We start from the raw sequence: 13,183 nt of genomic DNA on the forward strand, positions 1-13,183 counted from the left end.
AGAAATCCCAGCATCAAGATTTACCCAAAGGAGCTGAAAAGTTGTCCTTACAAAAACCTCAACATGAATGTTCATAGCAGCTTTATTTATAATTGCCAAAATGGAAGCAACCAAGATATCCTTCGGTAGGTGAATGGATAAACTGTGGTACATCTAGACAATGGCATATTATTCAGCATTAAAAAGAAATGAGCTATCAAGTGATGAAAACTTAAATGCATATTATTAAGTGAAGAAGTCAGTCTGGAAAGGATACATACTGTATGATTCTAGCTATATGACATTGAAAACAAGACAAAACTATGCAGACAGCAAAATAATTGGTGGTTGCCAGTGGATTTATAAGGCAGGAAAACTATTTTGTATGATATTACAATAATGGATATCATGTCATTATACATTGTCAAAATCCGTAGAATGTACACTAAGAGTGAATCCTAATCTAAACTCTGAACTTTGGGTGATTATGATGTGTAGGTTCATCAGTTGATCAACAAGTGCACCACTCTGGTGGTATGTTGATTGCAGAGGATATATTAGAAATCTCTATACCTTCCACTCAATTTTGCTGAAAAACAGGGGGAAAATAACTTTTAAAGTTGTGACCACATAGATAAAATCATAAGCAATGAATATCCAATATTCAATCTGATAAGTATCTAAAAAAATGTGTGGTCCTAAAAGATAGCAGGAATATTAAAGAATAAAGAATTTTATTATGTTCAAAAGCTTTAAATTTAGACCAAAATTTAAAAAATAAAGCAGTATCCTATCAATGCTTAATCTAGTGTAAATTACAGATTCCAGTTGGCATTCAGAATTAGCTAATATGAAACATAAATGCAGGGATATCACAACAACTCATCTTGAAGTTATCTATCAACCACAGATCAGGGGCAGGGCAAGAAATCATTCTCTGTAAAAATCTCCAGTTTCCAAATCACGCTAACGCCAACTGCTGGCATATCTGCCAACAATGCTAGTGAGACATTTAGTTTTTTTAGTATTAAAGCAACTTTCATTCTGAGAAGATTTAGAATTAATCATAGAAGTGTTTAAGATCATGAAATCCATGTTAATATTTTTATATTAAAGAATTTCTCCTTTTGGTTATTTTATACTAGAGGCCCAATGCACAAAATTCATGCACTGGGCGGGGGTGGGGGGCAGTTACCTCAGCCCAGCCTGCACCCTCTCACAGTCCGGGAGCCCTCAGGGGATATCCTACTGCAGCTGGAGAGGCTCTCACCACCGCCACTGCTCTTGCCAGCCGTGAGCCCGGCTTCTGGCTGAGCAGTGCTCCTGCTGTGGGAGTGCACTGACCACCAGGGGGAAGCTCCTGTGCTGAGCATCTGCCCCCTGGTGGTCAGTGCGTGTCATAGTGACCAGTCATTCCGCCATTCGGTCAATTTGCATATTAGCCTTTTATTATATAGGATATTTATATGATTGAATAGAATTTGGCCTCTGAGAACAATTTTGCCTGTCCAATTCAAATGTGTAATTAAATAAGTGATTTAGGTTTTTTGATTTAAAGTTGAAATCTTACTACATTTATAGAAAATGATGGGACATTTTAAAAAACTAAGATTGACTGTATTTATGATTTTAATTATTTGCTTTAAATGGGTTATTTGAGCAATTGGTAAGATTTAGTTTGTTAAGTTAGAAAACTTATTGGGTAAGGGCCCTATTGGAGAACAAGCAACCTTTTAAATTGTTGGGAGACAGTGAGGTTGGCACAGACTTTTTGTGGGAAAATTGTCTATGTGTTTTAGAAAATTTTAAACTGGCATAACATTTTGCCCCATTGATTCCCCTTCTGGAATTTATCTCTGTGTGTGCAATGACAGCTATAAGGATATTTTGTGAATAATAGGGAAATTGGTTAAATTAATTAAATATATAACAAACAATTGAATGCCATGCAACCATCCTATACAATAAAGAGCTAATATGCCCTAACCGCTTTGGCTCAGTGGATAGAGCGTCGGCCTGCGGACTGAAAGGTCCCAGGTTCGATTCCGGTCAAGGGCATGTACCTTGGTTGCGGGCACATCCCCAGTGCGGGGGTGTGCAGGAGGCAGCTGATCGATGTTTCTCTCCCATCTATGTTTCTAACTCTCTATCCCTCTCACTTCCTTGCTGTAAAAATTCAATAAAATGTAAAACAATAAAAAAAAAGAGCTAATATGCTAATTAGACCAGATGGCGGAACGACCTTCTGGAATGACCTTCTGGAATGACCTTCTGGAACGACCAGTGGGCGGGGGTGGGGCCGTGGGGTTGCGAGGCAGCTGGGGCTGCTGCGAGGGCTGAGGCAGCCGGGGCTGTGAGGGCTGAGCCCCTTGCACAAATTTCGTGCATCAGGCCTCTAGTTAAGTATAAAGTTGTATCAAGATATTGAATGACAGGGGACCATGTTTGCAATAGAGCAGTTTACAAAATAATAGCTACCATTTATTGAATGCTAACCAGTGAGAATGACTGTTCAGTGCTTTACACACTCATTATCTCATTTAATCTCTGTAACTACTTTGAGAGATTGTTTCCCCTGATCACCAATAACCACCTACAAAACTCAGTAGCTAGTTCAAGTTCAAATCTCCAGGGTGTGGGAGAGCCAGGATTCATACACAGGCTCTCTGACTCCAGAGATAATGCCCATCATCCTTGTGCTTTGTATATAAGCCCATTATTGTTTTTTTAAAATTTTTTTTAATTGATTTCGGAAGGAAGGGAGAGGGAGAGAGAGAGATAGAAACATCAATGAGGAGAGAGAATCACTGATTGGCTGCCTCCTGCATGTCCCCCACTGGGGATCGAGCTGCAACCCAGGCATGTGCCTTTGACCGGAATCGAACCTGGGACCTTTCAGTCTGCAGGCCAACGCTCTATCTACTGAGCCAAACTGCCTAGGGCCCATTATTGTTTTTTTAAGAAAACATGTATACATAGAAAAAGACTAAAAGCAGATGGTATGTGGCTGATGGGTTATAGGCGATTTTTTTTTCTTGTTTGATATGTAATAAGGGAGAAAAACATTTAATTAAATGGAAATAAAAAAGTACCAGGTTGAGAACACAATCAATGGGAGTCCTAAGAATGAGCTCTGTGAATATTGGGCAGTTGTTTTTTTTCAGGTAAAGTAACAGAGAGGTCATGAGGTGGAGGGTGGAGGGATGTGGTCTTTTATCATTCTATTTTTTGACCTGTGCAAATTAGTTCACTTTGGAAAGCCATCTTTAGGTTTTGTCTTAATATTCTATGTCCCAATATACGCAAAAACTAAAAGGGAAACAGAGCATTTAAAAATAATTAGCCCCAAATAAAAGGCTAGCTTATAGTTAAAACTAGAGGCCCGGTGCATGAAAATCATGTGTGCACAGGTGGGGTCCCTAGGCCTGGCTGGCGATCAGGGCCAATAGGGGCCAGGCTGATCGGGGCCTGCTGGCTGGGGGAAGGGACAGGGGGAGGGACAGGGTATGGGAGGTTGGCCGCTGGCCCTGAGAGGGAGCTGGCCCTTGGCCCCCCTGGGAAAAGGGCCACGTCTGTTGCCACCCCCTCACCCCCCAGTTCCTCATCCCAGCCCAGGGCCCAGCCCCGATCAGGTGATTGGGGCCTGCCAGCCGGAGGGAGGGACCAGGAGGTTGGCCAGCTGGGGGAGGTTGGCTGACTGACCACCAGGGAGCAGCTCCTGTGTTGAGTGGTCATTTGGTTGTAATGGTCACTTAGGCTTTTATATATATAGATAACTCATTTCTTTACAATGCAATGTATTTATGTAATGCTGGCTTTCACCTGCATTTGCTGTTGATGTAAGAAATGTCCACACCTCTAAAAATATTGTGTAAGAGTTTATTTGAGCCAAAATTGACCACAGTTGCCAGGAAGCTAGATCTCAAATGCTCCAGAGAAGAAAAGTATTGAAGTTTCTTTTCTTCATTGGAAAATAAGGAAGGAATTTAAGGAAGATTACATGAAGCTGAGAGAGACCAAGGCAGCAATTGAATAACAGGATAGTTAACAAGATCATGTGCTCTCTTGAGGGTGGTTATGCCTTCAAGGGAGTATTCAGGAATTGCAAAGGTGTGTTAACCCAGATGCACAAGAACAGTGAGCAGGGATTGCTTAAAAACCTTTCACTAGCCTTGGTCAGGTAGTTCAGTTGGTTAGAGCATCTATCTGATATGCCAAGGTTTTGGGTTGGAGCCCTGGCCAGGGCACAGACAAGAATCAACCCACTTAATGAATGCATAAATAAGTGGAACAACTAATGAGTCTCCCCCCCCCCCAAATAAATAAATTAAAAAACAAACAAACAAAAAACATTTGACCAAAAAGAAGTAAGTCCTCCCTATTGAAAAAAAAAAAAGTTATAGGGCATGACTATATTCTATGACCTGCCCAGGTCCAAGTTAGGAATTTATGACTTATGGGAGCATCTTTCTTTCTTTCTTTGGTCCACATTGTCAAACAAAATGGAAATGATCAGCTTGAGAAAGTATTAGGGTGAGATTAGGTTGTAATATAAAGTTGGCTAGAAAATAAACTGACATTAATATGAAGAAATCACAAATTAAAATATTTTTAAAATTAGACTAAAAACAAGGCAGAACGTTTTTTGTTGTTTGTTTTAGTGGTTTTAGCCCTATGTTGGATGAGGATATGACTCTAAGGATTGTCATCTATTTTACATCTGTACACTTACTAAAAGTAAACACTGACATTTTATCTATTTTTACCTTTAAATAGCACTCATTTTTCCCAATATAAAAGTTATATATCTGTATTATATCAAATTTAGAAAATTTCACTAAAGCAGAAGAAAAAAATAGTCATGTTATCACCCAGAAAACAAACAGTTTTTTGTATTGTCAACTATTTTCTATGTATGGGTTTTTGGGTTGTTTTTATTTTACATAAGTGCGCGATGCTATATTCAACTTACTATCCTGTTGTTTTTTATGTGCTTTTTCGTCAATTTCATGTGTGTTTTCTCCATTTTTAGCAGTCCCCTCTTGGTTGCCTTTAGAGGTTGCTGGAAATTTTTTCATTTTTACTTATATCAATAAAGTTTTATCTTTAGAAGGCGTTTTTTTTTTTAAATTTTGCAAACAGTTATCAAGAGCCAGCTCTGGAGAATTTTTCCCAATCTTGGCTTAAAATGACAAATGTGTTTGTATGTGGGGTTTTAAGGGTCTTTCAAGTGATTCAGAAATCGAATAACGACAACAATAACAAAAACCCCCACCACCAACCCCAATTTCACCCGAGTGTTTGGGTGCTTAATAGATATACACTTTTAAGTCCTTTAAAAGTATACAGTATTGTATTTTTAATATAATTTTAAAACTGTATAATCAATATTCTTACTGAAGACTCCTGGCTAAAACTTCCTTGTATGGGGTAAAGAATTAACAGTAATTCTTCGGATCTAATAAGCAATTTAATGGGCATTATAATTTTTGTTTGTAAATACAAACCAGAAACTACCTAGATGCAGGTACTAATTTCCGGGAGTTGATGCAACAGGTGAATTTGGGCATGGCCATTCACACTCAGAAAGCCTGATAACCAGCGCTTTTCCCGAATCTGCAAATCACTTTCCAGCTTTTCCGTACTTACAGGACTGTGAAGAATGCATTTAAACTGATTCCACTAATATTTTCATTCAAAAAGTTTTCTTTCCACCCATCCCCTAGTTGCCCCATAGATTTAGCTCCTGATTCCATTGGCCCTGGGGCGCAGGAACCTAATTTCTCAGAAGCTCATTCAATAGAGGCCACCACTTGCTCTGGATGCGCAGCGCGTGACACTGAAGAAAGCCTAGGCGTCCGCGTCCCCTGGTCTTAGGCGCGGGCCCCGTTGGTGACCAGATCCACGCAGGGAGACGAGGTATGGATGAGCTGGGGTGGCGTCCGGGGATTACGCGGGCTCGTGGCCAGCTGTCCATTTCGTAGGAGCCCTGGACACAGAGTATTCAGTTTGTCCCGGGGTGTTCCTTGACCCGGGCCCGCGGGCGGGTGGCAGCAGGGTCCAGTGCAGAACTCGGAACCGGCGCTACCGCCGCAGCGCTCAGCCCAGCGGGGCAGGCGGCGCCACGCCTTCCGCCCTCCCGCGGGCGCGGACCCCGAGAGCCCGGGGCGCGAGGGAGGGGCGGCGCGCTCTCCCGGCCCCAGCCCGAGGTGGAGGTGTGCCAGGTGAAACCCTCCTTCGCTCGGACTGTGCTCTTCTCCTCGCCTCCGGCTCGCCGACCGCTGCCCAAAGCTCCTGACCGCGACCGCGACCGCGGGCCGGCGCCTTCCCAGCTGTTAGCCGCGCGCGTGAGTGCTGGGCGCGCGGGGGGCGCGCGGGCGCGGTGGGCGGGCTGCGGGTGGGGCTGTGGGCGTTGGTCCCGGGGAAGTTGCTTCCTGCCCGGCTTTCCCGCCCGGGGCTGACCCGAGTCGGTGGTTACAGACGGAGTCCCGAGCGCGCAGGAGCGGATCGGGAGTCCAGGAGTGCCCTCCGGAGAGTGGGGGTCCCTGGCAGAAGGCAGCCTGGAAAGGAGCCGGGAGGTTTGGAAAAGCTTCAGGCTGGGAAAGCAAATGCTTGAGTCCTTGTGAAGTAGGACCTGCTTCCTTAGCTCGTGCAGGGGCGGTCTGGGGCACTCCTCTCCGCGGTTCTATGAATGACACTGTGAGCGCTCTGCCTCTGAGCACAGGGACCCTGAGATCCCAGCCCTGGAACTGCTGACTGAGTGGTGACCGCCCTTTGGGATGCCAGGGGCCGGAAAGGCCGGTGGGTGTTGGGAGTACATTTGGTGGAAAACAGAAAACTGTTCAATTGAGATGACTAGGTTTTAATTAGTCCCTCCCAGTTTCATTTGATATTGAATATGAAAGACTTAGCATAATACCCTCTAGATCCATCCATGTTGTAACAGATGGCAAGATTTCATTCCTTTTTATTGCTGAGTAATATTCCATTGTATATATGTGCCTCTTTTTAAAAATTGATTTTAGAAAAAGAGGGAGAGGGAAAAAGAGAGGGAAATAGATTTGTTGTTCCACTTATTTGTTCATTCATTGGTTGATTCTAGTATGTGCCCTGACTGGGGACGAACCCATGACCTCAGTGTATCAGGACCAGACTCTAACAAACTGAGCTACCCAACCAGGGCTGGATTGATTTTCGTAATCATTTTTATACTTAATTCTAAATCTTTCTGGAATTTAAGTATGTTTACCCATTAATGAAATATGTCATCTCAAACAATTTTGAAGTATATTTTCTTACTGATTGAAGAAGCATTATAAGCAGTGATATAAAGCCTGGGGCTATAAATTCAGAAAACTTTCTCTTCACTGCCTGGCTAAGCCTTTTTTTTTTTGTAATGCCTGTGTCATAACCTCCAAAATTACCACCAAAATCTCAAAAACAGTAATAGGGGGTGAAGGTGATCATGTAGTCTCTGATCTTGAATCATATCATAAAATTCTTTTCCAGCTAGATAGGTTTAACTCCACTCATTTCTTTCTTGTTTTATGAGTTTTGAGTAATTTTCATATTCTTCCTATTGGACTTATTAGATATATAATTGATATCCAGTTGGAGTTTATGTATTCAGAGTTGTGTCTACCTCTATGATAGGGGTTCCAAGGTTTTTCTTACTATAGTATTATGAGCTGATAAAGCTCTTTATTGCAGGGCAGTTTTAAAATGGACTTGGGTATTATTTTTTAATGTTAATATATCTTTTTGAACTCAATAAATCCAAAATATTTTTACCAAACATGTAATCAATATAAAAGTGATTAATGAGGTATTTTACATTCTTTTTAAAGATTTAGAGTCTCTATTCTTTTTACTCTTTTTAAATATACATTTTCATTGATTTCAGAGAGGAAGGGAGAGGGAGAGAGAGATAGAAACATCAGTGATGAGAATCATTGATCAGCTTCCTCTTGCATGCCCCCTACTGGAGATGGAGTCCAAAACCCGGGCATGCAACCTGACCAGAATCAAACCCTGACCTCCTCGTTCATAGGTTGATGCTCAACTGCTGAACCACACTGGCTGGGATACTCTTTTTTAATTGAGATATAATTGACATATAACAGTTTCAGGTATAGAACATAATGATTCAATAATTACATATATTGTGAAATGATCACCACAATAAGTTGTTAACATTCATCACCAGTTACAAGTTTTTCTTTTATTGCGCTGAGAGTGTTAAAGATCTCTTAGCCACTTTCAAACATATAATACAGTATTGTTAACTATACTTACTGTGCTGCACATTACATCCCCAGGACTCATTAATTTTATAACTGGAAGTTTGTCACAAAACAGACTTGTTTTAAGTGTGTTGTTACCTAGTACATTTATTTGACTGTCAACTTACTGTTGCTTTTCCCTCTACAGAAAAGCAGATACTCTCCAGATGTCTTCCAATAAGGACCAAGTTTTCATCCCAATGTCACAAAGAAACACCGATGGCCTCCCCAGGACCACCCCCAAAGACCTGAAGACGTTTACTGAGGGAGCCGTGTTAAGTTTCCATAACATCTGCTACCGAGTAAAAGTGCAGAGTGGATTTCTACTTAATCGAAAAACAGTTGAGAAAGAAATACTGATAAATGTCAAGTATGTGCATGAACGTTTGTTTAAATAGCTTTATTGACAGCAGTGGACTTCACTGGTTTTGCCTAATGCAAGTACAGGTGCTATGGACATTTTATTTGTATACATGTCTATACAGATACATAGACACACTTTCATTTCAGTGGGTGTTGGGAGTACATTTCATTTCATTGGGCTCAACTGGGAGTAAAATGGTTGGATCACAAAAGCTTACTTTTTAAAAGAATGGCCAAACTGTTTTGAAAGTGGTTGTATCATGTGCATCAACTTTAGTTTGAGAAACTGAATAATTAATGTGCCATTTAGCTTTTCCTGGATAAGCCTTGTGGCTTAGTGGGAAGAGGCCTGGCTGTGTGACTTACAACTTCCCAACTGTGGGGATCCTATCTAATAAAGAGAGACTATGCTTATTGACCCTCACACCGTTGCAAAGATGGCGGTGCCCACAGCTAATAAGGAGGGAATATGCTAATTGACTGCCACACCCTCAAAGATGGCGGCACCCACAGCCACAAGATGGCTGGCAGGGGAGGGCAGTTGTGGGTCTCAGGCCAGAAGGGGAGGGCAGTTGTGAGTGACCTGGCCAGCAGGGGAGGGCAGTTGGGGGCGATCGGGCCAATAGGGGAGCAGTTAGGCATCGATCAGGCTGGCAGGGGAGTGATTAGGGGGTGATCAGGCTAGCAGGCAGAAGCAGTTAGGGGCAATCAGGCAGACAGGCAGGTGAGCAGTTGGGAGCCAGCAGTCCCAGATTGTGAGGGGTATGTCTGACTGCCAGTTTAGGCCCGATCCCTGTGGGCAGTCGGACATCCCTCGAGGGGTCCCAGTTTGGAGAGGGTTCAGGCTGGGCTAAGGGACAACCCCCCAGTGCACGAATTTCATGCACCGGGCCTCTAGAAGTATTATAATATCGAATTTTAATATACTCACTCGTGAAATAAAAGACCTGTTACTGTACTTTGAGCCAGACACTTTAGGTACTTATGCCCTTTATGTCCTTTATATTCTAGAAGCAAGAGTCAGAAGGTTGAAAAGACAATATACTGTGAAAGCTTAGCTTAAGTTCTGCAGTGGAGGTCCAACATAATAGAATTTAGAGTCCAAATCAGTACAAAACTATGATTTTCATTCTCTTCTTCCATTAATGAATTTATCATGTGGTGGTAGAGTGGGCAGGAGAGTGAGGAGGGAAAGGAGAAAGGAACCTACTTGGGACCACATGTCTCTGTGCTTTCACAGGCGACAGCCATGAGGATTGTTCGTGTTTTTCTGATTTCCAGAGAATTGAGCCTGATTCTTCCTCTCTGTGGAGTGGGCAGTGCATCTAGGTTTCTCGGTTACCATGTTTTGTTTAGTTAGTGTGTTTGTTTGATAGGGGAAATAATTATTCCTGGATAAAACAAGCACTTTTTCTAGCTCTCTGAGACTGGAGGAGTGGTTAAAAGAGCCCTTTGCCCAAGTATGGCCTCCAACCTGTATAGAATCAGATGCTTCTCATGTTTTTCTGATGCATTCTATGGGATTGTGGTCTTTTCTGTCAGAAGCAGCCAACTGCTCCCAGGAGGCTAGGACTTGACAAGAAGGGGAGAAAAGTTTTGCATGTGGGTGGGGAAGAAAGAACAGGGATCTGGGGTTGGTTGGGTGGTGGTGAGGTAGGGGCTGATAGAACTTTCTTCACGCAGCAGCACATACTGTCATGCCTACTTCCTTGTTGCTTTGTTATAATGGTTAAAAACCCTGACCAGGAAAATAAGGAGAGGTAGGTAGTCACAAAGTCTTATCTTTTGCTACAAGCCTAGATAGAGGTGACTGACCTTTTTTAAAGCTGAAAAGGTTTTTGTGAAACATATCTATCGAGAAAATGTTGGTCACTTCGATTTTGTACTAAGTGGAAGGTAACAAATAATTTGTAATATGCGTAGGTTGAAAGGATTTCAAATGCATACTGGGTGAGTGGACATTTATCTTGCATATGTTTTAGTAAATTAGTAACTCAGTGCGCTAAAAGTGTCATCTGCTCAAGGCTTCAGAGTGTGTTTTTATGGTTCAGGGTTTGCAGTCCAGCAAAAGATGAGTTCTTTACTTCCTGGGTTCATAAAACGGTGACAATTTTTTTCACAACTTTTAAAATTTATTAATTACAGTTGACAAACACTATTATATTAGTTTTAAGTGTACAACATAGTGATTAGACATGTATATCTGTTGCTAAGTGTTCCCCCCCGTATGTCTCATAGGTCACCAGAGTTTGACTTGTGTGTGGTAGCACCACTGCCATTCAAAGTAGTACTTATATTCCAAAAAAGCTGATGAGCATATATTTTTCTCTCTCATCTTGATCACCTGGTCATGCTGGTATCTGCCCGCCTTCATCACAATGTCATTATTCTCCCCCATGCAATTAATATTATTAGGGGAGTTACCTTGACATTATTCCCAAATTTTATTTCACCAGCTTAAGCCCCCATTTATGTCTCTTGCCTGAATCAGCAGTAATTACCACTATGATAGTCACCAAAGAGTGATTTTTCTGTTTTCATCCATCTCTTTCATATGGATTAGTTTGCATTCTACTAAAAAGAAAAAAACTTCATCCATCAGCTCTTTATTCATTTATGTATAATAGTATAGAGTCATGGATTCACATTTTATCCAGTAGCATTCAATACTAATGCATTATCATCATTATTTATTTTGATACTCGTATTGTTCCTGATTTGGTCAAAGTAGGTCTGTTTTCTGTATTTTTTTTTTTTTAAAAAACTCATTATCTCTGTCTCTCTTTTTTTCCTTTTCTTTTTGAATATTTTGTTGGCACAGCAGAAGTTCCATACTCACTACTTGCCCTGCCTTAGACCTGGTATGAGCTGATGTTCCTTTTTGTGGAGTTTTGCATTTACTAACTTACTGAGATCTAGGTGTTTGGAATATTCATTGATATTGGGATGGCATAGCTTCTGGGACATATTGGTGGACAGAACTAGGGAATATATTTATATAAACACTTATAAAAACATCTAAACCTTCTTATATCTATCTGGTTATATAGATCAAAACCCATGACTTCAAATTCTTATGTACTACTCCAGGGTTATTTCCACATTTCCATGTTTGTAAAACATCTCAAAAAGTGAAAACCTGACTCTCATTATTCTAATATCCTTACTGATTTGGTCAGTTTTCTTATTTCTCTCTTTAAAAAAATATATTTCTATTGATTTCAGAGAGGAAGGGAGAGGGAGAGAGAGATAGAAATATCAATGATGAAAGAGTATCATCAATCAGCTGCCTTCTGGATGCCCCCTACTGGGAATTGAGCCTACAACCTCAGGCATGTGCCTTGACCAGGAATTGAACTATGACCTCCTGGTTCATAGGTTGACAATCTCTGAGCCACACCATCAGGCTCTTATTTCTTAATATAAGCAATCTCCCCACTTTCCAGCTGTCTCCTCTCTTCCTCCTATCTCCCTTTGCAGCCTGTGATCTTAGGTGCTGGCCATTGCTGCTCCTCCACCGAGCACTTCCACCACCTTCAGACAAAGAAGGGAGGTAAGGTTTAATAGAAATGACTGATGCATTATTTGAACATGCTTTATTGTAATAAGTAGGAAATATAACTCAGTTGAATCCACAACCTTGGTGTATTGGATTGATGCTCTCTCTAACCAAGTGAGCTACCCGACCAGGGCCTTGTATTTCTTGATATTTGTTTTTGTTGAAAACAGTTGGTTTTCCCATAAGTAATTATCATTTATAAAAATGTAGAGACTCATTTATTCAACTAGTTTTCAGTGTCTATTAGGAGCCTGACATTATGCAATATCCTAGTGACAGAGGTATGTCCTCTGATCTCAGCAACCTTTTAGTCTAATGGGGATTCAGATGACTAGAGAACTTCACATGTTCTACTGTGATACGTGGGTTAGAAGACACGGAAGCCACTACCCTCAATTGGAGGGCCAGGGGCATGGGAGAGAGAAATTGAAGTGTGTGTGTGTGTGTGTGTGTGTGTGTGTGTGGCAGGGTAGGGAAGGATGATGCTCTAAGCAGTGGGAATAGCATTGACTTGTCCTACCTAATAATAGACAAATATGCAAATTGACCATACCTCCACACCCACAATCCACACCCACAAGCCATGCCCACCATCCAATCAGAGCGAGTATGCAAATTAACCCAACCAAGATGGCTACAGCCACAGAGAGCAAGGTTTCCTAGGTAACAGAGGAAGCCAAGCTTTCTGCCTGCCCTTGCCAGGCCTAAGCCTCCACTCAAGCTACAAAGTTTCAATTATAGAAGGTAAACAAATTCAAACAGAAATGGCGGCAGAATGGAACTTGAGAGAGCAGGCCAGCATTGCCCCGGCAACAGGGGAAGCAAAGCTTTCTGCACACCCTGGCCGGGCCCAGGCCTCTGCTTAAGGCTACAAAGTTTCAATTATAACCCCAACAGAAATGGCTGCCGGCCGCGGAGGGAGCCCCAGGCTTGGCTCCGCTCCAGGCTACAAAGTTTCAATTGTAGAAGGAAAATAAATTCCAGATACCAGGGCCTCCGC

At 41.8% G+C, this 13,183-nt stretch overlaps 1 protein-coding gene across 3 annotated transcripts in view; it reads left to right on the forward strand.

Moving 5' to 3' along the window:
- LOC307098862 (broad substrate specificity ATP-binding cassette transporter ABCG2) overlaps positions 1-13,183 on the forward strand; it is a 59,999-nt gene that overhangs the window by 8,860 nt on the left and 37,956 nt on the right. The window contains exons 2-3 of one of the 3 annotated variants that reach the window (XM_079769986.1): positions 5,706-5,898; positions 8,410-8,631. In XM_079769986.1, the coding sequence (XP_079626112.1) occupies positions 8,429-8,631 (203 nt within the window). In that variant the 5' untranslated portion in view covers positions 5,706-5,898; positions 8,410-8,428. The remainder of the gene's footprint in view (positions 1-5,705; positions 5,899-8,409; positions 8,632-13,183) is intronic. The other 2 variants (XM_079769987.1, XM_079769988.1) reach the window with 2 other exon arrangements.

This window comes from Cnephaeus nilssonii (assembly GCF_951640355.1).
Source record: "Cnephaeus nilssonii genome assembly, chromosome: 1".
NCBI classification, from domain to species: Eukaryota; Metazoa; Chordata; class Mammalia; order Chiroptera; family Vespertilionidae; genus Cnephaeus; species Cnephaeus nilssonii.